This window comes from Polyodon spathula, chromosome 7 (assembly GCF_017654505.1).
Source record: "Polyodon spathula isolate WHYD16114869_AA chromosome 7, ASM1765450v1, whole genome shotgun sequence".
NCBI classification, from domain to species: Eukaryota; Metazoa; Chordata; class Actinopteri; order Acipenseriformes; family Polyodontidae; genus Polyodon; species Polyodon spathula.
The window spans coordinates 21104054-21130417 of record NC_054540.1 but is presented as its reverse complement, the minus strand read 5'-3'; the positions used below and the strand labels follow the sequence as shown (position 1 = coordinate 21130417).

Genomic DNA, 26364 nt, shown 5'->3' with positions numbered 1-26364 from the left:
GCTGTGTTCCACAGTGTGTGTGTCTATATATATATATATATATATATATATATATATATATATATATATATATATATATATATATATATATATATATATATTTTTTTTTTTTTTTTTTAAATGGCAGCATTATAATACTTGTGCAGGCATATCACTTTTTTTCACAACAGCCCCTCATCAATGCTAATTAGTACATATACATCAGAAACGCGCTGCAAATTTTCAAATCATATGTCATATACACTATCTCCCCCAGTTTCAGGGACAGGTGTATAGCGCTGTTATATAAATTATTATCTGTGAAGTGTAGGTACAATAAATAAGCAGGTCGTTTTGACCTGTACCAAACCTGACAAGGCTTCCTTACAACCTGTAACACCGACAAATAAATAAAAAAAATCTCCTCGTTTTACTCTCTGTAGATACACAGGCATCCATTTTTCATTCTCAGCTGTGTATATACAGATGACCCAGTCTGTCAAGCACATTTCTTAGGGACTGCTACCATCTGCCAGTAAAAAAAGAAAACTACATAACTGTATTGTAAGTGTTTCTTATTTTTTCACTGAAGCATGTTAAAAAGATGTGTTAAACTTTTCAGATGCCTGCAGGCTATTCTCACAGGATTGACAAATTCAGACTGGCATGCGCTCCACGTGGAAATCGCAGGAGGTGGTCAAGGGGGTACCGGGATGGAAAGAATGTCATTCAACAGGGCCCCCCTCCCCCCCCCACCACCGTCCGGCAGTGGTACCGGTGCGGGCACTCACATGCCAGCAGCCTGTCACACTCCCAAACAACATGTTGCCCTGTTTTCAAACACCCAGCTGACGCGATGCTCGAAAAACTTTTATTAGTCAACAAGAAAACGTATACACGTCCAAGAAAAACAATTTTGACTTGGCTCTGGTAAAATCTTATCAACTGACATGAGAGAGCACAGAAATCCAGAAGAAATACCCGTGTCCGGGATTGACACACACCTGGCAAGACCTCAGTGAGTATTTAACACTTTTCGCTATATAGCCGAGCATCTTGTTGGCCTTTTTTTTTTATAGCTTCCCCACATTGTCTAGATGAAGACATTTCTGAGTCAACAAACTCATAGGTCTTTTTCCTAGATTCTGTCTTCAATTTCAGTATCTGCCATACAATATTTATAATGCAAATTTTTATTGCCTGCGTGCAGTACCTTACACTGCAAATTTAACAAGTTTGCTTACTGTATCAGAATCTAAGTCATTAATGTAGATTAGGAATAGCAGAGGACCTTATACTGATCCCTATAGTACTCCACTGGTTACCTCACTCCATTTTGAGGTTTCTCCTCTAATCATTACTTTCTGTTGTCTACATGTTAACTACTCTCTAACCCATGTGCATGCATTTCCATGAATCCCTACTGCATTCAGTTTGAGAACAAATCTTTTGCGGGACTCTGTCAAAAGCTTTCTGGAAATCTAAATAAACCATGTCATATGCATTGTCAATGTTGCATCCTCCAAAAAATCAAGCAGGTTAGTCACATAAGATCTCCCTTTCCTAAACCCATGGTGAGTGTCTCCCATGATACTGTTATCATATAGGTAATTTTCCATTTTGGATCCATTATAGTTTCCATAGGTTTACATATAACAGAAGTCAGGCTTATTGGTCTGTAGTTACCTAGAATGGATTTATCTCTCTTTTTGTGGATCAGTATTACATTTGCAATTCTCCAGTCTATCAGTATAACCCTTGTGTCAAGACAGTGTTGCATGATCTTGGTTAGCAGTTTGAGTACCATTGGGAGGATCTCATCCAGCTCAGGGGATTTGTTTATTTTAAGAGCTCCTAGTTCCTTTAATACTTCTGCTTCTGTTATACTAAAGTTATTTAAAACTGGATAGAAAGAGGTCGACATGTGGGGCATGTTGCCTGTATCCTCCTTTGTAAAAACTTGTGAAAAATAATCATTTACTATATTTGATATTTTTTTTTCCCTTTGTCTAAGATTTTGCCATTTCTATCTCTCAGACATTTTACCTTCTCTTTAAATGATCTCTTGCTGTTATAATATTGGATACACTTTTTGAAATTGGTTTTAATCTCCTTAGCAATGCTCATTTCTAACTCGCTGTTGGCCTCTTTCTGTGTAGTTTGTTTTTGTTCCCTTTTAAATGCTCTGTAAAGTGCCTTTTTTCTCTGAATATATATTTTTAATTGATCTATTAGGCCATTTTGTTTTAGATTTTGATTTGTCTACTTATGTGATGTAATTATTTTGTGCCTCTAGTACTACATATTATACACACACACACAGATGGACGGACTGGAGAGGATGGCTATAGTGGAAAATTATTTTCCCGAGGGATGATTGTTGTTACAAACAGGAGGTAACAATGGTCTCCCAAGGGGCATTTAATTTTCCACTGTTAGCTGAGTCTGCAGTACATATTTAATATTGGAGTCAGTCAAAATAATGAGAGGGAAGGTTGGATACTAAATGTGACTTTAAATACCTTAAAAGGAATAAATATTTGCAAGCCTTTTATTAAGCGTTTTTCATGTATGAAAAAAATGTAAACATGTTGGCACAAATATCTTAGTGCTGTATATATAATTAAGTAATATACTACCACCAGTGCAACAGGTCGCCAACACTTCTGGAGCAATATAGATTTTATAGGTGTGATTTGCCAAATACATTGGTCACAAATATTTTTGGCTTTACAGTATTTTGTTTAAATATAGCTGATACAACATAAGTAAATAACTATATAACAAATAACACAAAATGTTTTTAGAAGCTTATACTGCAATTGTTTTCTTATTTTGTAGTATGATTTGTAATTAATTTTCTATTTGGTCGCAGAATTGCCATTCAGCAGTTTTTTCATTCAACCATTTTATCTTCTTGTTTAGGAATGAAGGTGGAGGGCGCTCCTTTGAAAAGGGGTGGGACCGACAGTGATGTGATCCTATCACATGACAGATGGAAAATATTGCCCGGTCATGCAAGGATGTGAGGGCAATAGTTCAATCTATTTTTGCTCTTATGATGACCAATCACAGGCCAGAATTTCACTGAGTCGCACAAATGTATTTGGCAGTCAAAGAAAAAAAAAAAGATAAAAAAGAAAGTGATTTCTAGAAGTTCTAATCGTTCTATTGAAAGATAAACATTAAATCAGAGATTTGGCTTTATAATAAAAACAAAACACTATTACATAACATGCATAAAATGAAAAATAACACGCACTAACTAATTGACAAAAGTATTTGGGCACCCTTACATTACAGACAATAGCTGAACAGTTTCTGCTGCTTCCTGGTACCCATCCCTCCCTGTGTGGTTCGAACTCACTTAAATGATCTAATCAGACCACTGTGCCTACTGCACAGGTACCAGGATGTGGTAGTTTATCTACAGTGCTTACAGAAAGTCTACACCCCCTTGAACTTTTTTCACATTTATGTCAGTGCCTCAGAGTTTCATGCATTTAAAAGAGGATTTCTTCCACTTATCTACACACCATACTCCACACTGTTAAGGAGAAAAAAAAAAGTTTTTATTGAGTAAAAGATTATATGTTAAAAATACAAAACTGAAAGATCATAATTGGATAAGTTTTTATTTTTAATTAATTTTTTACAAATTTCTAGAATATTTTTTTCACTTGGAAGTTGTGGGGTAGGATGTGTCGATAAATGAAAAAAAAAAAAAAAAAATAATGCATTTTAATTCCAGGCTATAAGGCAACAAAAGGTGAAAATTTTGAAAGGGGGTGTAGACTTTCTATAGGTACTGTATGTAGTTATCTATGGATTGTGAATCATTGATTTCATGGCTTTAAATCACCACCAACTGTACCATATACTATATATTCCTTTTGCTACGGTCTGTTATGGTATAAGCATGTTTAATTGGAAAGCTCATCAAACATGACTTCACAGTATCTGAACAGTATTGCAACATGTTGTTACCAGCGCCGTTCTGGTATAACAGTAACGAAACTTAGAAAAGAGCACGTTTCGGACCAGTACAAGTGCGATATGACTCTAAACAGACCAGGGTGGAAAGTACAACAATGGGATGAATGAGTCTGAGGTATGCACACACTTACCAAGGATATTCTATATTACCAAGAGATATTCTATATTCTCAACTCCGGCTTTACTTCGGTCATGCTTGTTTAATTAATGTATATATTTTTTATATGTACAGATGTTACAGTAGTATACCAATAAATTCATGTTTTATAAATGCATACGATCATCTCTGTGTTCTGCGCATGCACCATTTGTGGAAAAAAAAAAAAAATTCGTACAGATTGCAGAATGTCATCATTATCAAGGCTTATGTTTTTGGTCAAGACACACAAGCCAAATGTAAAATAAGTTCAGATTTTTTAAACAGCGATAAAACAAGCTCAAAAGCAGCTCAATCTGACACAGCTCCATTGACTGTCAATAGAAAATCTTCTCCAAATCTCTCTATATCCCACAACCCTTTGTGCGCAGTGTGACGGAGGTCCCCATAGAGAATCAGTGGAGTTGAGTATCTTGTGTATACAGAATATCTGATATAAGTGTGCCGATATAAACCAGTTTAAATATGGACAGTTATATCGCAACAGTATCTGTCTTGTACTGGTGTATAAAAGTGAGTTTCCTATCGCTATATGGTATCGTATCAGTATATTCTAAACAGAAACTAATTTAGCCAGTATCATTCCGATGCAAGTGTGAACAGGGATTTAGATGGCTGTGGTTTTATGATGAAATTAAGGTCCCTTTATTTTTGGGAGCAGGCTAACCTTCACCGTACTACTGCTACAGGACATACTGTAGAGGTCAATCATATGTGCAATAAAGCATATTGGACCACAAACAAAAATAGCAGTGGGTCCACTTCTAAACGGTATCAGAGATGAACTGTAAATAAGTTAACTGTAAACAATTTATAAGGAACATAATTAGTCCTGTCTAAAAATTAAAATCCATCAAACACATTTATATGTTTTGCTTGATGTACTGTTAGAATTTGTTGTTTCCTTGTGGGTGTTACTGTCATGTTACAATGGAGTACTGGGACTTGGATTGAAAAACAAGGTCTAACTGGCAGGGGAAAAAAAAAGATATGGACAACAACAGTGAAGATCATAAAGGAAAATAATGCTTAGAACGAAAGATTAATAAAATGTAAATTTATTGAACAGGTACATTTTCAAGCCAGATGAGAATTTTCTTGATTCAAGTCACTAGAAATGTCTTCTCAGACAGGTATTGCTTTTGAATTTCTACAGAGCTGTGGTGCTGGGTGAAACAGATGAATGTGTTTTGTTCTGTATGGATAGCCTATTAACATATTGCTGTTGTATAGTAGCAGGTTGTGTTTTTTTTCTTCTTACCATATTGTTATGTCCTTTGAATTGAGAACCAGGTTTCCAATTCGGTAGTGCACTGTATAGTAGAGGACTTTTTTTTTTAATTAAAATGTTGTTTTTTTTTTTTTTTTTTTTAACTGGTAATGTTAGTGGCGCCAAACGTTACGTCGTTATTCATTTTCGAGCAATTTCCAGAAGCTGTATCACAGTTCCCTGTCTCTTCTGCCCTTCCTCTGCTTTCTCTTTATAACATAACTGATCTTTCAGTGAGATTTTGTAACCGCTGTTCTCTGTCACTATATTCCAGATCATAGCGTAATTAAATTAAACTTGACTTGGAAGTGGTGTATTCTGGTTAATTCTAACAAAGACACACAGGTGTGAATAATTGATTGGTCTGATAACTGATTGACAGTGTCACTTAACCACCTGTTTCCCCTGGCTCCAAAATATACAAGAGGTCAACTCACTCTCAGTGTGTTTACACTTAGAACTCACACCTGAACTGGCTTAGAGTCGATCAGATAATAAGATTGTTAAGCCACCCATTTACACTTGATTACAGACCTGAGCAGGCTTTGGCCCAGTATGTGCGCCTACAGCCCCTAACCTGAAGTGCGTGCCCGATGATGTCATATCGACCACCAATTGAGTCAAGACATTTCCCCTCCTCAAAACACAGAGGAAGTGTTTAAATCAACAACAAGCCTGTCATTTGTGTCACTATGTTTCTATTTCACGGTGGTGGTTCTGTGCCAATTAAGACTTAATTTTGCCATCAGAAATGGAGCGAAGCATTCTTTCTATTGTCATCTAATAAAAACATATTAAAAGTACAAGAAAAAACAGGATTAGAAAAAATAAACCATTACCATTTAAACATGTGATACACACATAATCAGAATTAATAAAATGCTTAATGCATACGATTGTTTATTTTATTTTGAATGGCACCAACACAACCTAAAAAATTATTCTGCTATTTTAACTTGAGCACAAATATACTCCTTTGTACTTAAAAAAAAAAAAAAAAAAAAAAAAAAAAAAAAAAAAAAAAAACATTAATGCAATAGCAAAACCAAAACAAATGTTACTGTTTCTGACCAGGACAAAAAAAGGCTGAAAACTGGGATTGTCCCAACTTTCCGGGGATATCTGGTTACCCTACTCAAATCACGATAGTTACGATGACACACTTGAAAAATAAAGTCATACATTAGAAATTATTAAACTTCCACATACTTGAGATTTTATTTTTCAAATTGTATAATTGTTAGTGCTGTGATGCATATCATTAAACAAGTGCTCTGTGCAGGGTAAAAGCATGTTATATTTAAACAAAGAACAGTATTCACCCTTTGAAGGAAATATTTCATTTTCTTTGCACATTTACTGTAAAGATTTATTTAATACGAGATAGAGATACCCACAAAACCGAATATTACCTCATATTGATACGTACCAAAATACACTCACAGGTTACCTTTGTAGATATATGTGAAAAATAATATGTCTGACAAAGTTTTGTCGCAACGAGGCTTGTTTCACGTTGATCCCACATGAATTATTAAATGTCTTTTCACATTATAGCACAAATATAATGAATATTGGAATCCTCTGTCTCTGTCTCTCAACATTCTGTCAAATATATTTTTTGGTTGTTGTCCGAGTAACAATCCCAACTTCCTGTTGCTTTTGTCTGTGCCTGTTTGACACTGACAATGAGGGCGTTGCCCACGAGCGTACATGGGAAACGTGAGCTGCCTCAGGTACCGCTGGGTTCACAGTAGATCAAAAAACCATCTAATGCAGTTGCAGAGCCCGTGGAGCAGGCCACTTTTAAGACTGCTAGGCCTGGGACTGCTGTGTTTACAATACAAAAAAAAAGACCTAAGCCATCTCAGAGTCGGCTTAAAAGTAGCTAGTGTAAACGGGGCATCACTGTCCCAAAGCATCACACTTACTACTGTACAAGACTTATGGAAAATATTGCAGCTTAATATGGAGGACTGTCATATTCGACAAACTAATTTTAGCAAGTGAGTCATAATTTTTTATATTAAATTTAATGGCTATACAGAACGATAAACCACCTGTAGAATTTTTTTTGCAGGCTGAACTAGCTGCAGGGATAAAAAATATGGCAACCCTGCTCCATTAACTATCTGGAGACATCATACAACATGTTCCCCTTGCAGCCAATATTATTCCCATCTGTCAATTTTAGAACAAACAGGATATGGCACAAACAAGTGTCATGCTATACATGGAAGTAACAACTTATGTAAATAAAACAAGACATGTTATTTAAAAGGAACAATGACATTGGGGTAGAAACTTCATGCATATGTTTTTTTTTTTTTTTTGACCATACCTGTACATGTAGCGCACAAGACTATCTATTTTCAGATTGAATAGCCTCTACAGGAACAAAACTAAGAAGTCAATCAGTTGCCTGCCAATAGACTTCTAATCTATCACAACAGTAAGGTACAAGCTTTAGCTTCTTTTACATGGTGACTGAAACACTAACATAATTGCCAGATCTGCTTCAATTAGCTGATAAATGAAGATTTAGCCAGGCATGAAAACAGCCAAATGTTGAACATCTGTAGTCTTTTTTTCCCCCTAACTATACTGTTTCCAAACCACTAGAGCAAAAATATTCTGAAGAAGCCTGTGTTGGAAACAAATGGAACACCTTTTACTCTTACAAACTGTGAGAATGATAATAATACACCTTGTGTTTTAATGTCTGCTTTTTGGTTTATTTAAGTTTTTACATTGGCTTGTAAAAGATCGTAGGTCAGTTTATTTTACTGTAACCCTACCCAACTGTTTTTTTTTTGTTTTGTTTTGTTTTTTAAAGTAGGAGGTATAATTTCATATAATTTAGTTATTACTTCTCAAAAGAACAAGTTTGCTGACATTTTGTTTTCTGTTAAAAAAAAAAAAAAAGTAGATTCTGTTTGATAGATAAGGCAGGGTACAGCAAACTAGCCTTTAAAAGAAAACCTTAAAAACACTTTCAGCTCTTAGCTGCAGTGCATGTTGCGTTTCACTGTATTTCTGCTACTCTCAACCCTCTCTGCAGCACCAAAAGAGCTACACAACTAAAAGTCTGGCACATGCAATGCATATTTTAGCTCACTGTGTCACTTTAGTCTAAAATCCATCAACACCAGACACAGTATTAGCAACTTTCAACAACTACACAAGGCCACTTAACTATCTTGTTCATTTTCCACCCCTCTAAACATATATTGTAAATTATAAACTACCTTTAAAAAAATGAGAATTATTGTGACTTCCAGGTACAGGTAACACAGTACAGTGACTAGTCCAAAAAAAGAATGGTCTGAATAGTGGGTAGGACCGCAGCACCTGGTATGTTATTTAAATAGACATGTGTGTGTTTTTTCAAGGTGTCTGTGATTTGGTCCTCTCTAGAATGTCATTGACTTGTAACAATACATTGCACACACCTGCAGAGTTGACACTTCATGACCCACATGACTGAAGTTGTGCTTTTAGGTATGAGTCGAGAGACAAGCTTGTTTCTACAGGCATCCACTATGATCTCCCTTATTGAGACCCTTCTGTTTTCCCATGATTGTTGAACACTCAAGTTGCTTATACAGATCAAGCACATCATGTGACCATATAAAATTGCATGGATTGTATAATTTTACTAGCAATTCATTTTTTTGGCAAAACTATACATACACATATATAATGCCTGCTACTAGGACTACTGTTCTTTTTGTGTAGTACCTCATAGGTGATACTTGTTTTGTTCTGTTGCTTTTGGTGTCAGCAGGACGAAGGCAGACTTACTCATTGTCCAAACAGAGGAGAACTACAGCATTATTACAGTCTTACTTCAGAGAAAGCTGGAATGTTGAAGAGTAGGTTCAGGATATGGGGACAAAGTGATTCCCCACTGCATGCACCTGCAGTGTTCTTAAAGGAAAGCTTCTACTATTTTTGTATTTATCTATTTCCTACAGAAGTTATTTGCAGAATTTGCTTGTTGGAAATATATACGCTCAAAGCCAAGCCTTATTGTTTAGTTAACAATCTGCAAAACAAAATTTAATTTAACACACTAGTAGGAAAATATGTTTAGAATGGGCCAATATCATCTGCTGAATTTCATTTAATTAAAGCATGCTGCAACATTCAGCATTTCAAAAATATAAAAGCGTAATCTAAAATTACTCCTTCAATTTATTTACAGTATGAAAGTTATAATCCTAATTGGTAATTAATTAAATGAATACAAAAATTATACAAGTATTTTTAAATCACTACATGATGCATAAAAGCCAGACAAAACAGCAGCCATAAACAACCACTGCGACTTCCCGTGGAATTAAAACAATCATTAAATTTAATGCAAACTGAACGCTGGCTGCTTTTTGTGCGTGGCCATTACTCTGCAACAAAGAAATTGCCATTGAATTCAGATTACATTGCCTTAATAAAAAGTAATGAAAGTGGCTCATGCTCTAGTAGCTTCCTTTTAAACGATAGTGAACTTGCAAAGGCCACAGTGCTGCAGAGCTGATTGAGGATGACACATCATCTGAGAAAGGCTGCACTAGACTGTCATGGTGGATGGTTGTGCCGTTATTGGCTAGATTACTTGCAAAGGTTTTTGCTAAACACTCTCGACACAGAGTTCTTCAGCTCCACTTAGAGTAAGAATTGACTTTTAAGACTCACCATCGATCCGACTAACAAGTTCTTCCAAAGCTTTCACTTTCCTCTGAATTCCAGGCTGGGCGAAGGTGTAGTTGTCCTTGGAAAAGTAAATCGAGAAAGAGAATTTGAAACATGCATAACTTTTACACATTTTAATTTCTTTTACTACTTAAGGCAAACATAAATGCATTTCCCCCTTGAAACAATTTTGATTACATTTCTGAAAATGTTTTTTTTTTTTTTGGGGGGGGGGGGGGGGGGTTCTTCACTCAGGATTATGTTGTTAACCCCTTTCCTTTATAGCCAAGTGTTTGTCAATAGTGATCACCCCACAGCCAAGCATTTTATGACCAGTTTTACCACACTGTCTTTAAAGTGTTACAACAAATACAGTGCTCACCAGTTATAACACACCCCGTTATAGAGCGGAATCTGTTATAACGAGGTAGGGTCGTGGCTCCCATTTGCTCCATAATGCCATTACAGTAAACCTTTTGTACTCACTGTAAGGCAGAACACAAACAGCATGATCCTGTAACTATGGCTCCCACCTATAGCGTTACAAAGGGTGAGCACTGTATAGATTTCCAGACCCTTGCCAAAACAAGCTACTACATTTTCATTCTTACAAAACAAATGTTTTGTAAGATCACAGAATATACAAAAAATATTAACAGCTTGCATAACAATGTATAAAACTGCCAAAAGCTTGTATATAAAACCACTGTGCCTGGTCTTGTGTAACAGTGGTATTCCTCCTGAACTCTCCAGATCCCACTGGAACAGTGCTGGTTCTATAGAATATACAATATCTGGGGTTTGTTGATTATACACCTGCCCAAGAATCTGAATAATAATTAACTCCTGTAGCACTTTCTCTCAGTTTGCAAATGCCATGGTGGTTATTATAATACAAATTTGCTAAATAATAATAATAATAATAATAATAATAATAATAATAATAATAATGTCTTGAGTTGGTTTTAGGCAGTAATGCATGAGTGGCACAGTCTACCACCTTTGTTCAAACCAAAGCTTCTGTATTTAATTCAAACTTATACACCACAAACAGAAATGGCAGCAATGTTTAATATTTTAGGGACAGACACAACAGGAGTTGACATCACCAAAACACTTACAGTAACAACAATAAAATGTGGGACTGTTTGTATATAAAAACACCTCTACAAGCAAGAGACTGACTATTCACTAAAAAAAAAAATGTTTGGAATACAGTTGTGGTACCAAATATCTCTCTTTATCCTTTCATATTCTTTTAAATTGTTCTGAATGACACATATTTGATTTGATGTCGTTTGTAGGTCACCCTAAATGAAACATTTTTATAATGAATGGCCAATTCTACACCCTCACACCTATTAATGGAAATAAATAGACAAATGGAATTCAAAATTTTCACATTTTTGAAAAATAAATGGCTTTTACTTCGGGTGTAGTTCTCTTAAACTAATGTAGTACCTCCACAGCCAAACCGATGTGTGCAAAGCAACATTTAAGCTTGAATGGATCTGGAAAAATATTTTTGCCACCCAGATGAAAAAAATAAAAATAAATAAGCTTTCAGTGGACTAGTTAGTAAGCCTAGGAGATGTTGATCAAAGCAGAAACAATAGACTGATAAAGGAAGCTTAGCACTGGATAATAAAGAGACAGTACATATGTGTTATAAAATAAGGCTGTCATTTTTGCAAAAATGTTTAACATTTCTCATCTCCAGTATTTACTGATAAAAGTAATAAAAAAAACACTATACAGTGCTTTAAAAAAATACCTATTCACTCTGAGATCTCAACATGACAATACCCATAAATTTGTAATTTTAACTGTAGTTGTATAGGCTTTTCTAACTTAACACAAACTGCATATACGGCCAGTATAAGGTGTCAGTATTCCCTAATTGTTTTACTAAAGGGTAATTCATTAGTTATTTTCATAGAGAAAAAGCTTTTGGAAGAAAAAATAATATTACTGGAACAGACATTTCTCCAAATGTTTTATTGTCTAGCAGTAAATAATAACTATTTATTCAAATTGGGACCTATATGTGGACAATGATCAAATCAATATATTTATTTCGACTCTAGTTTGTGGCAGTGTAAAGAATTAGCATTTTTTTTTTCTATTTTTTATTTGACCAAAATATTATTTAATGTTTTTTCAGAATATAATGCTCACGGTTTTTTGGGATAATTCCTGTGAGGTAAATATGTGTTGCATGTTGCTTACAACTTGTGTGTATAGAATTATACAGTAAACTACAGTATTTTTTTAGCTCAATGCCAGGCAACCATTTACTAAACACTCTGTTGGTCATGATGCATCCTATGGAGAAATATATATTATTCAAACAAATCAATATCTCAACAAAGACAAAGGTCACTTAAATTAAAACACAGAAGCAGATCTTAGATCTGCATATTAAATGCCATCACAGTTACAGTGCCTATAGGAAGTATGCACCCCTATTGGACGTTTTCACAGTTTGTTGAGTTACAACCTGAAATCTTGATGCATTTAAATTGATATTTTTCCCTTTAATTTACATAACATACTCAACACTTTGAAGAGGCAAGACAATTTTTTTATTGTGAAACAACAGTTAATGAAAAAAAAAAAACTGAAATATCTTGGTTAGATAAGTATTCACCCCCCCCACTTGGCAGAACTACGTCTGGCAGCAATTACAGCTGTGAGTCTTTTGGAGTAAGTCTCATACAATAAAAAATTCTCTTGCCTCTTCAAAGTGTTGAGTAGGTTGTGTAAATCAAAGGAAAAAAAAAATCCCATTTAAATGCATCAAGATTTCAGGTTGTAACACAACAAACTGTGAACACGTCCGAGGGGGGTGGGGGTGAATACTTACTATGGGCACTGTATATCCAACAACAGTCACTAGTACCCCACTACCCATCTCAGAAGATGAAGATGATCATTTCCATTTGTACCAACAAATTGGAATAAATCAAGCACAACATTTTATTTAAAAAAAACAAACACACACTACACAGTACTGCACAATGCACAGCATGTTTAGAGAGTAACTGTTTATACACACACACACACACACTTTTCTAATATCGAATAGTCCCCTCTCAAAGGATTTACTGTGTGTTAGCAGACCTTGATTTTGGATAGTGCCCTCGTCTTTGGCTCAAGGAGCATAACTCCTGTTGCCGTCTACTACCATCATCGACGGGCACTATTGTTTAAATATACGTTTTATTACAATTGGAAAAGCTGTTACCTAGAATGTAAGTGTGACACATCCAAAAAGGAAGGACAGGCAGAAACTTCTTTAATTTCCCAGATTCTTACAATTATGAAAAAAGTATATCTCTTCCAAGTTTCAGCACAATTGGAACCAGCTGTAGATAAATCTGAAGATAAATGCAAAAATACACCTCCACTATATACAGCACTGTACAACTCCAGGGATCATGCCACCACAAAGGATAATCCGAATTCCATCATCCACTCTGACATTGTAGCCAATAGCAATAAAACAAAAAAATAGGCAGTTATCTGATAATAGACTTAAAAAATCCTAATCTCTGTTCAGTACTTCACATGCTTATCACATCTCATACCACAGAAGGTCACAGTAGTGCCCATGATGGTAACAGCTGCATTCTGCTGGTGAAGTGTAGAAACAAAAAAATATGTATAACACGTTATATACTTATCTTAAAACAACTCTGAAGGCCATAGTGAAAGGGCTACATGACAATTAATTTGTGACAGTGACAGCCCCCCCCCCCACACACACCTTTTTTCAAAGCACTTAGTTGTTTATTGTACTTTAAAACAGCCTGATAGCTTGCACTCATACAGGGAAGGCTAAAATGGGAAAACATGAAAGGCAGGAATCTTGTGCAGCCAGCAGATTGAGAAAATCAGTGGGCTGAAATGAAAAAGTACACCTGTCAATAAGTGCAAAATACCAGCAGTCAGTCAGAAAGAAAAAAAAAAAAACTGTTCTTCCTATCATGCTGTGACAGCGAAAGGTTTCCTCAAAGGAATCTCTGATTAGAAATAATTGGCAGGAGCAAGCTAACAGAGATAGCCTAATAAACAGTGAATATTGGATAACATGTCTAGTATCAGGCTCATGCCACTTTCTATTTCCTGAGAATTTCACAGAAATGATTTACTCCATCTATGCTTTTTATAAATACTGTTGCGGATCGTTCTGAAGGAAGTCAGATATTTTCCATATAACCTTTACTTGTTTTACAGAACATGTGGATTGTTTTAAGTTGTGTGCCTCTAGGGTCAGTACAGAGTATAGTGAGTTTATGTACATTATGTTAAAATGGATATATTTAATCTTGGCATTCTTTTAATGGTATTATCAAATACCATACATTTTTTTAAAGGCTGTGGGGACTGAGGGGGTAACATTTAGACTATTCCCCTTGTTGTTTTAGACATCTGAAGCACTGCATATAAGTTTTGAAAACAAATATTGAACACGTTTTTTGATGGGTGAACAAGAAAATACATTTTTTGATTATGAATATGCCAGGACTGGACAAATTCTAAAGTGCTTTAAATGACCGACTATGATTAATAGGAGGTGTCTATTTTAATAATCTTAACAGCAGCTTATCTAAATACTGCCGAACTTTAACTATATGTTAATTCTGCTGGTGTTTACTTCCCCCTTTAATAAAATACTAAATAAAAACCACAGTGAAAGGTCTGCAATACTTTATGGTAGCTTTTTTAAGACCTGCCACTGTTTAGATCATTAAAAAGGACCCCCTGAAATGTACTGTATTCAGTACTAACGATTAAGCTATCTGAAAGTCATTTTAGAGCATTCCCATCCTTTACCAAGAAGTGGGAATAACAATAACCAAATATGTAAGCCTATATGATGTATCACTATGCCAGAGGTCCTATTAGTGTTCTTTGAAAGATTTGTAGAAAATAGACCAAGCGAACAAACACAGTTCAGTGCTTCATACACACTGGAATAGTTTTCCAGGTGTAACCTGCCATTGACATGCATAGTATTCAAGGACAGTGCCAACTCATGTCACAGAGCTTCAGATCACCTGGGATTCAGCACTACTAAAGTAAAGTACGGAAGACAAAGCTCACTTAATCCAACCAATATAGTAGATGGATGAATACTACTGCCAGTGAATTGTTTTAAAATGCACAGTGCATTTTCACCCTGGCATTTACGTCAATAAACCATTTCTTATCAGAGAAAGGGCCTGTTTACCAAATCTAAATGTTTAACTACTTTTGTGTTATTCAGTTTAATTTTATTTCTGCAAAAACTAAATCTATATAAAATCTTACAGAGATCAAAGATAAATGATGAAATATATTTGCAGGTTTACAGTAGTGATATTGAAAACAACTATGGGCAAATAGAAGAATTGTAATAATTGCTTAAATAATACTTGTATTCTGCATTATAACGACTTATAATTCAACACGAAAAAAACTAAATGGACATTTGTTTTTGAAGCAAGAACTATATGAACAATATGCAATTTCCTTGTCTGGCTGTTTCAACAGTGGGAAATGTGTTTCTATTATCATGACCTTGGTACAAGCTAATTATGTTTGGGACACAAGGGAAAGAGCATTTCCCCCCTAATGATTTATAAACAATTTTAACAGCACTGAACTCTATTATGACCTTAATTAGTTTGTGATCCTTCAGCAAACCACCCAGCCTCTGGAGCCTCTAACTGCATAATGTAAAAGGATGCAGGACCAGTCCTGTTAATCTTTCCGAGGCATTTTTAAGCCCTAATTTAACATACACAGGAAGCCTAGCAGTGCTGTATACAGATACCCAGTCCTCCATTTCTCAACTGAAAACGTATATGGGACACTGTTCCTGTTTATTTGGAATCCACAGCAGAAACCTCTAATGTCATTCCAACAAGAGGTGCTAGTATCACATTTACAGGCCAATTAAGAATCCTACAGGGGTTTTGATGAATTTGATGCACAATATTTATCAGACATTTACCCTGAAGTAAATCAAGACAGTTATTGGAAAGTAATCAAAGGCAACACTGATATAAAAAATGGCCACTATTTACATGGAAAGCAACATTGCATGTAGTTTTAGCAGTGTGCATGTAGATCTAAGTGCATTTCCTAATATATGTTCAGTACAATCAATGTTAGGGACCTCCGACTCAACGTGAGCAGCACTTGCTTTCATGTATTTGTATGCATTGTGTCATTCAGGTTTCTGATTTTTCACTATATATCACCCACGAGACTGAGACCCCAATGGACATAGCCCAGCAACACCAAAGGGGGGTCCCGACCAATAGGCTATATCATGTCATATGTTATAATGTCTGTTTTGGAAGTAATCTGGGGAGATTACAGTAAGTGAACAAGGTATCAAGAACAAATGCCAATGCCTTGTTCAGAAGATGCTCTTCAGTCAAGGGGAGCTGGGCATAACACAGCCTGAAGAGGCACTGTACAAATTTGGTCTTGGGAAAACTGGAAAAGAAAGAGCTTCTTAACAGCTGGTACCAACACCTCCAGGACTGAGGTTGAGAAGGCTGTTGGTCTTGGAAGTTGACAGCTAGCTCTGAAGGAGAAGCAGTAACTGCAAAGTGTGTGTAGCAAAGGAGAAGCCATACTAATGGGGGATTTCAACTTCCCCAAATAAAATGGGAAAACCCGGTGGGTAGCACGAAGGATGAAATAGAAATGGTGGAAATGACAAATGACTGCTTCCTAACACAATCTGTCAAGGCACCGACTAGAGGGGAGGCATGCCTTGATTTAGTCTTTTCAAATAACGAAGATAGAATAACTAAAACAGAGGTCAGAGAACCACTGGCAAACTCAGACCACAACATGGTCTCATTTGAAGTGTTTTTTAAAACCCCAAAAGTAATGACTAAAGCTAAGGTTTACAATTTTAGAAAAGCAAACTATGAAGGTATGAAACAGAGACTAACAGAAGTAGATTGGAGTAAAATAGAGAAAACACCCACAGAAGAAGGATGGTTGTTCTTCAAAAATGTAGTACTAGAGGCGCAAAACAATTACATCCCTAAAGTAGACAAATCTAAATTTAAAATAAAATTGCCAAAATGGTTTAATAGATCAATTAAAAAAAATATTCAGCGAAAAAAGGCACTTTACAGAGCATTAAAAAAGGACCAAAAAGAAAGTACGCAGAAAGAGTACACAGAACTGCAAATGCAAGTCAAAAAGGAAGTTAGAAAGGCCAAGAGAGAAATAGAAATGAACATTGCTAAGGGAGCTAAAACCAATTCCAAAATGTTTTTCCAATATTACAACAGCAAGCGAACATTCAAAGAGGAGATTAAATGTTTAAGAGATACAAATGGCAAAATCATAGATGAAGAAAAAAAAATAGCAAATATATGAAATGATTACTTTTCACAAGTTTTTACAAAGGAAGATACTGACAACATGCCCCACATGTCATCCAGTTCCTGTCCAGTTTTAAATAACTTTAGCACAACTGAGGCAGAAGTGTTAAAGGGACTAGGAGCTCTTAAAATAAACAAATCCCCTGGGCTGGATGAGATCCTCCCAGTAGTACTCAAAGAAATGAAAGAAGTAATTTACAAACCGCTAACCAAGATCATGCAGCAGTCTCTTGACACAGGGGTGGTACCGACAGACTGGAAAATTGCAAACGTAATACCGATCCACAAAAAGGGAAACAAAATTGAACCAGGTAACTACAGACCAGTAAGCCTGACTTCTATTATATGCAAACTTATGGAAACTATAATAAGATCCAAAATGGAAAATTACCTATATGGTAACAGGGTCCTGGGAGACAGTCAACATGGTTTTAGGAAAGGGAGATCGTGTCTAACTAACTTGCTTGATTTTTTTGAGGATGCAACATCGATAATGGATAATTGCAAAGCATATGACATGGTTTATTTAGATTTCCAGAAAGCTTTTGACAAAGTCCCGCACAAAAGATTAATTCTCAAACTGAACGCAGTTGGGATTCGAGGAAACACATGTACATGGATTAGGGAGTGGTTAACATGTAGAAAACAGAAAGTACTGATTAGAGGAAAAACCTCAGAATGGAGTGTGGTAACCAGTGGTGTACCACAGGGATCAGTATTAGGTACTCTGCTATTCCTAATCTACATTAATGATTTAGATTCTGGTATAGTAAGCAAACTTGTTAAATTTGCAGACGACACAAAAGTAGGAGGAGTGGCAAACACTGTTGCAGCAGCAAAGGTCATTCAAAATGATCTAGACAAGATTCAGAACTGGGCAGACACATGGCAAATGACATTTAATAGAGAAAAGTGTAAGGTACTGCACGCAGGAAATAAAAATGTACATTATAAATATCATATGGGAGAACTGAAATTGGAGAAGGAATCTATGAAAAAGACCTAGGAGTTTTTGTTGACTCAGAAATGTCTTCATCTAGACAATGTGGGGAAGCTATAAAAAAGGCTAACAAGATGCTCGGATACATTGTGAAAAGTGTTGAATTTAAATCAAGGGAAGTAATGTTAAAACTGTACAATGCACTAGTAAGACCTCATCTTGAATATTGTGTGCAGTTCTGGACACCTCGCTATAAAAAAGATATTGATGCTCTAGAAAGAGCGCAAAGAAGAGCGACCAGAATTATTCCGGGCTTAAAAGGCATGTCATATGCAGACAGGCTAAAAGAATTGAATCTGTTCAGTCTTGAACAAAGAAGACTACGTGGCGACCTAATTCAAGCATTCAAAATTCTAAAAGGTATTGACAGTGTCGACCCAAGGGACTTTTTCAGCCTGAAAAAAGAAACAAGGACCAGGGGTCACAAATGGAGATTAGACAAAGGGCATTCAGAACAGAAAATAGGAGGCACTTTTTTACACAGAGAATTGTGAGGGTCTGGAATCAACTCTCCAGTAATGTTGTTGAAGCTGACACCCTGGGATCCTTCGAGAAGCTGCTTGATGAGATTCTGGGATCAATAAGCTACTAACAACCAAACGAGCAAGATGGGCCGAATGGCCTCCTCTCGTTTGTAAACTTTCTTATGTTCTTAAGTGGGGAGTGCACAGCAGCTGGGGGGAGAGTGGGAGAGTGCCAACACCATAATTGTCACAGCGACTGCCACCACCACAAACATATAGACCTTTTGGAATTCCATCATACCAGTGGAATTTCACAGCGTCACATCGTCTAGCCCAAACTGCTGTCAGCCTATTGTAGCCATGGTGATCCATTAAATCTCAGTGAAAGAATAGGCATTATAATATCCAGTTTATGATCCCCCTTTGTACTTCCCAGCTGAAGTACAGTTTTAGCTGCAGTCAGCTGTAAAGATATTTCCAGTAAATTCATCTGCTAAACTCGAAGCCTTTACTGCCACAGTCAATAATGGACCACACAGTACAATGAAAAACACACACACAAACTATATTATGTTTTTGTGGCAATGGTGGGTACATTTTAAATTTGTATATTTTTATAGTTTTAATTTAACCAAATAAGAATCACTTCATGCAAAAAAAAGTGACCCCGATTTATAAAGCTGCAACTTGTTATAAAAGGAACGGAAACAGCTGCATAAAAGCAGCATGTTTTCACTCACTCACGGTTGTGTGTTCAGTGAGTGGAGAACGGAATTGGAGACAGAGGTAATTGTAATAGATTTAATAGAAGCTCGCCGTGGTTTGTCTGTGTAGTCCGTTTTGTTTCTCTTTTTGTTTTGGATACGAGTGTCGTCTCCTGTATCTTGTTTGTCTTGCAACCTTTTATTTTCTGCTTGTTTACTTATTAAATGCTGAGCGGTACCAATCACCCAGCTTCACCAAACTCCAACGCTCTGTTGTTTATTTCCTGGTTCCTGGTTTCTGGTCTGACGTCACCCACTGCAGCTGTCTTTGTGACAGAAGTTTTCCTTTCCTTTCACATAAACTTGATCAAAACGCACCCTGTAGTTAGCAGCATCGTCAATTAGAGAAACAATGTAAAAATCTTGCATAACAAACAACACCTGTTCTGAGTGAACAAATCAAAGGCTGGGCCTTTAGATCACACCTCAAACATACAAAGCAATGATTGACACAATGAAAAACTAAGACAAAAGCAATGCAATTGAGTATATGCTAGAAAATTAAGCTGAAGTAACCATTAACAGTAATGACTGATATCACACTGGCAAGTTAAGTCTATGTAACCTTTAAAACAGATTACATCTGTCAAGCATGAACAGTGTATTAAATAAGCAGAAAAGACTCCCAACCAAGATGAGACAGACTGGGAAAGAGAGTAGCCTATGCTTTTACTGTATACAGCTCACCACTCTCACAGCAGGACTAACAAAGGGTTTGAAGAAACAATTTGTAAGATGAAAAGAAAGAACACAAATTATATTTTACTCTATTTAAAGCTTTCAATTAACAAGATGGCGTGTTGCTCTAATGGTTGAAACATCAAGTTGAATCTTTATTTAGGTTTTTGTGATCATCAATTTAGTTTAACTGTCCATCAATGTACAATACCTCTTCTGAAGACTATCTGACAGAATAAAATCATTGATCTTGAGTCAGACACCATACCTTAGTTATCTTTACCTTAAAAAGACATGATTCTAAAATAACTATTTCTATTGATGCAAATACTAATAAGCTAGAATTACTCTTAGTTACATCAAACCCAGTAATTCATTACTGAAAAACACATCCATTTGTTTCTCTTTAGAATAATTTAGAGAAAAGCTACACCTGCAACTATGTGAATTAATGCATATTAATAATCTCTCCCCCACCCTCCCCTACGCTCCACTCCAAGTTTAGTATATTTCACCAGTGACACATCTGAATTGGTAACACAAATCAAGCCTATGTATTAACAAAAACCTGTAAGGGGAAGAAACACAGCACTAAAAAACCTAGGCTGGCAGGGAAACAAATTCCCTAATGATCTCTATAGATAGAATCTATACATTTCAATTATACCATTACAAATCAATTGTCACTAGGCTCTGAACTACTGGAATGAAATCTGAACTACTGATTTTGTCTGACATTAATAGATATTGTTGATAAATCTGTGGTGGCATCACACTTAGTATTTTACTGCCTATTCTTAGTTAATACAAATATTTGTCAAAGAAAAGGGTCGCAAGGGGCACAGACTGTTATCAAAGGACCTAACTGATCCTCAGGAGTAACTGCTGTTCACCATGCTTCAAAAAAAAATGTATAACATATCTCCAGTGACGAGAATAGCCTTAAGTACGGGATAAACAACGATAAGTGTTGAATCTGTGGAATATTTTCTTACAGTTTAAACACTCATTTCTTCCTAATAGTTTTCGCTCTTTTGTTATGCTTAGTTCAAACCATTAAAATGTTTGTCTCTCACATTGCAAGAATGTTGTTGTGAGTTATTTGGAGTTTGAGTTTGAAATCCCACTTACACTGACAAAATTGTCTGTTGTAAATCATGATAGTAATAAGGGCTATGTTTTATATATAGGACATGAAAATGGCTTAGCAAAATACAAATGCAAAAAACAAAAGGAATGTGAACCAGCAGTTATTGAACATTTTGCCGAAGCTAAAACAGATGAAGATCTACATTGCATTGCCAGCGATTGTTTTTGAAAATGCAAAATGTAAGAGTGCAGCAAGCTTGTTAGAACAATGGTTTAAACAAAAGAAATGCAATAACTGAGTTTACATCTAACATCGTTGTAATTGATGGAGATTTACTAAGAGATGATGGAATTGCTGTTGTTCCTGAACCTCTCCAGAAGAAATGTGTAATACAAATGTATTAAATGTTTATGTGGAAGTGAATTTGCAATTCAGATTTTTTTTTTTAAATTACGTTAATGTATAATTTTATTACTTCTCTTTAACCCTATGAAATGCTAAATTGAAAACACAATCCCTTTTTTATGCATTGCGTTTTAAATGTGCAATACTATAATTGTTTAAATGATTGTTGGATAATAAAATGTTATTTGCTTTTCTGTTGAGTTGTTCTGACCCCGAGGCTGCAATACACCATGGGAAATTATGTGCCCGCGTAATTTTACGCATAAAACGTATCACGAAGCATAGGCGCATAATATTAAATAGTATAGCCATTTTCAGAGAAAGATAGAAAACAATGTTGGATCACACTGAGGATAAAGGGAACACTGATCGATTTTGCCAGAAAATGCCATGACAAAGGTCCCATGTTGCAAATATATCAGCAGAAGAGAGATTAAAGATTTTCTTTGTTTTGCTTTGTACACTGTGAAGGCAGCACCTGATGAGATCCAGAGCGCTCTACCGCTAGGGGAAACTGACATCGACACCGTCCTCCTAATTTGAAAACATTAGCTTTCAGATACATAAATGCAGTAACAAATACAGCTGATGCTAAGTGCAGCAACTCACTGCACAATCTTGTCCTGTTCAATCGGAGGAGTTCTCTTTCAGAAGACAAATTGAAAGAGCTGGTGTTCCTTTATTTCAATCTTGGAATTTAGAAAAACTTCATGTTAAAAAAAAAAATTCAATTGTTTTCTACTTCGTTATTTTTTTTTTTTTTTTTTTTTTTTTTTTTTTTTTTTTTTACTTATGCTAGTATTTTGATATCCAGTATGACAGAAGAACCCAATACAGCTGTACAATACTTTTGTTACTTTGCACATACTTGTACAGAGATACTGTATAATTTAGATATTTTTTTTTCTGTACATAATTCCCTGGGGTGCAGTCAGAGAGCATCCACAAATGAGAGGACACTAGTGCTCAGGGTGGTTCTCTGATCATGGCAGTGAAATGTGAACTGTTCTCACCCGTTTAAAATGTTATTATGTGTGATCTATACTTCTCTAGTGTCGTTTAAGAATAGATTTATATTTACCATTATTACAAACTATTCCAGCAAAAACGCATAGCTGTTATAGTTGCAGTGGGAACAAACTTTACAGCTGCACACCTTAAAAATCTGTCACAGAGCCGGGAGGTGTTGTTCCGTAAACGATCAGACAACTTAAATTATTTGTGAAGGCTCAGAGTTAAAGTTACTTCCTATGGCAGCTGTATGTACAGAGCAGTAACAATTCAGTCACAAGCAGTGATCAGTTTCATGAGTTTTACTAAAAGGTTGTTTTAATAAAGCAGAGTACATATTTAGATGTCAAATAGTACACAAGCAAGGACAGTTTCCAGGCAGATCATTCAGCAAATGCACAAACTTCAACGAACAGCTCAGTGAATAAAGTGCAGGGCTAGTATTGCAAATATATTTCAACAAAATCAACATGTCCATCTGTGTTGAAATCAGTGAATTTAAAACAACTGGTACTGCATCTTTCATATACAGACAGAAATGCATTTCTGCAGTCCCCTACTTATATTTGAATGCTAAAATGTTAATACTGAGTAAACTTTACTTTTGAAAGTAACAAGCATGTGTTTAAAAACTCTTAAAGTTACATAAGAACCTTTTTTATTTTATGTTCCCATGTGTTGCTGCAACTGTTTACGAAAGGTGTATGTATTGTTTAAATTTGATTTTATATATTTTGACCACTTTTTTTAAACTCCAACTTCCATGTGAAGCCATCTTAAACAGGAAATGCAATTTAAAAGTTTAAAAAAGTGGTCAAAATGTAAAAAAAAAAAAAAAAAAAAAAAAAAAGAAAACAATGCACACACCTTACGTAAACAGCTGTAGCAACACATGAGAACATGCAACACAATAAAATAAAACAATCCTTATGTACCTGTTAAGAAATTGACATGCACATCATAAGAGAATTGCCAGGGCTCTTTGATTGAAACAATTTAAATATAATAGTGTATTCCTTTATCTCAGCTAGCCACCAACCTTACAATATTGTCTATAGATCTCTGGGGTATTATACATCATGGATACCAAAAACACCACTTTTGCTTTTATAGCCTTCAATCAATGAAATATAGGGAGAAAAACTGTGTCCAACTTGTACCAGTCTATAGTGAGTGCTTACAACTAAGTCTCATGGGTAAAGAACCCATGTTTCATTTTGAAGAAAGTGAGCATATTTATCAAGCCTTTTATTCCAGGATACCAAGCGATGGCAGATTTCTGCTAAGGGACTAGATAACTCTATTTCTGCACATGCATTATTTTTTTGATGTGCCTGAGGTAGTTCAAAGCTAAGAAATTAATCAGTTATCCCCAATGGTTGAAGACATGAGGAATCAATTTACCTGAATGCCATCAAGCAACTTGCTCATGCACCAGAAACTGTCAGCTTCAATGTTCCGCAGCACTTCTTCAGGCAGACTGGAAACATCAAAATTTTCCACCTCTTCCTCTGTGTGAAAGAAACCACAAAAAAGGAGACAAATCAACGAACTGTGTAAAATAGCAGAACCAGGGTTAACAGAGTAATTGACTAAATAGAAAGAAAAAAAATGTTTGACACAAAACTAAAGATGTTTATGCTTACATTTACTAATGTATCCATGTCAGCTACTCAATCACAAAAATATTTAAAAGTATTTATCTTCCAAAGGTTTTACATACTGATAAATGTAGACTAACGAGACAGGTACTATAGAGATATTTTCATAAAATATGTGGTTGAGGTACTGTATTTAGATCCAGCACCACTCAATACTAGTTGAATGCATATAGTAAAACACAATTAATGGGATTAATAGGAATTCATACAGATTGTGTACTGTATTACGTATTATTGTAACTGGTGGAAATAAATGTAAATATTTACAACTCGTACTTTAATGGCGATTTTCCACTCAAAGACAAGCAAGTAAAGTTTTACCTTAATATTGAACTGTTTCATCACTACATTTACAGAAAGACTACCTAATGAAATAATAATAAATAAATATGACCAGATATTTATACAATGTATGTATTAGGCCAGTGCAGAAAATTGATGAAGTGTATAAATAAAGTCCTTCTGCAGATTGGATTACTTGTCGGCAGTTTTTAATGCACCACTGTATGTCCCTTACTACAAGAGCACCCACAGTTTTAATGCAGTTATCTTTACTCGACCCAAACACTGATCTGCAATGCTGAGAGAGGGAAAATCAACATCAAATGTTCCTGGGTTAGTAAGCCTCCAGACGGAACAACATGTCTTAACACAACAGCTCTCTCATCTTTTGAATATGCCTGACTCATATCCAGGTTACCAGACCACCACTGGCATTCATTAAAATGCAAAAGTATGCAATTATTCTGTAAAAACCTGTATATACAGTACACCCTCACTATAATGCTCTTCATTATAATGAACCTGACCCCTAGACCCCAAATAAAATAAATAAATAATAATAACAATACTACTAATATACACACAGAGTCAACAACCCGGTCTGTACGCACCGGATGCCACCTCTACAGTGAAGTCAACTCTTTTGTCTTAATAAAAAGTGTGCGCTGTGCACACGTTGATACTCTGAAACGAAAGTTGTTTCGAGCTTTTGATTAACTAGCAATCGTTTTGTGCTGGGGGGGGGGGGGGGGTATCTGTCGTGAATATAGGTTGTCCTTTTTGACTTGTTCAGCAACCATGCAGCAGCAAAGCAAAATTCATTTTAAAAAAAAAAAAAAAAAAAAAAACAGAAACAACAACAAAAAAAAACTGGAGGATCTGATGAACTTTTCATGTCGGGGTGATCTGGAATAAAAGACCAGTTTGGGATTCTTGCATGTTGGATTAAGATTTGGTGCACTTTGCAACGATTCATGTCAGATTGATTTTGAATAAAAGTTCAGCTTCAATTCGGGATTTTTAAATTTTGTACTGCATTTTAATTCTACAAACAAATAGGATAAAGCAAATACCCAATACTGCATACATGAGACAAACAGATACATGCAATTCTGCTTTTATTCATAATCTCATCATTGACTTCATTAGTTTGTTTTTCACTTTGATTGTCCTTTCGCTATAACAAACCCCTCGATATAACGAACTGGCTTGGACCCCAACAGGTTCGTTATAGCAAGGATGTACTGTATCTGAATGATGTTCCAGCTGATTTCCTGTGTGATAATTTGAATGAGAACCCAGTATAGGTTCAAAATCACCAAAGCCCATAAAAAGGCTTATTTGCATCCGCCCTAAATCCTGTGTACACAATTGGGTCATTGCAAGTACATTTTATTTCTTTATTCTCTGAGAACATTTTTTAGTACATCCGGCGTTCCTGTGTCTCTTAAATCAACGTGAGTCAAATACTTTCAAGTCCTTATTAAATAATCTTGGGACATGCACCAGGTTGTT

The 26364-nt window shown here is 35.6% G+C and overlaps 1 protein-coding gene across 7 annotated transcripts in view; it reads right to left on the bottom strand.

The window, feature by feature from the left end:
- The window catches only part of LOC121318342 (TBC1 domain family member 22A-like), a 215472-nt gene that overhangs the window by 96433 nt on the left and 92675 nt on the right, over window positions 1-26364 (bottom strand). For all 7 annotated transcript variants that reach the window (XM_041254894.1, XM_041254897.1, XM_041254896.1 and 4 more), the window contains 2 exons: window positions 24311-24417; window positions 10098-10173 (listed from right to left, as the gene is read on the bottom strand). In XM_041254894.1, the coding sequence (XP_041110828.1) occupies window positions 10098-10173; window positions 24311-24417 (183 nt within the window). The remainder of the gene's footprint in view (window positions 1-10097; window positions 10174-24310; window positions 24418-26364) is intronic.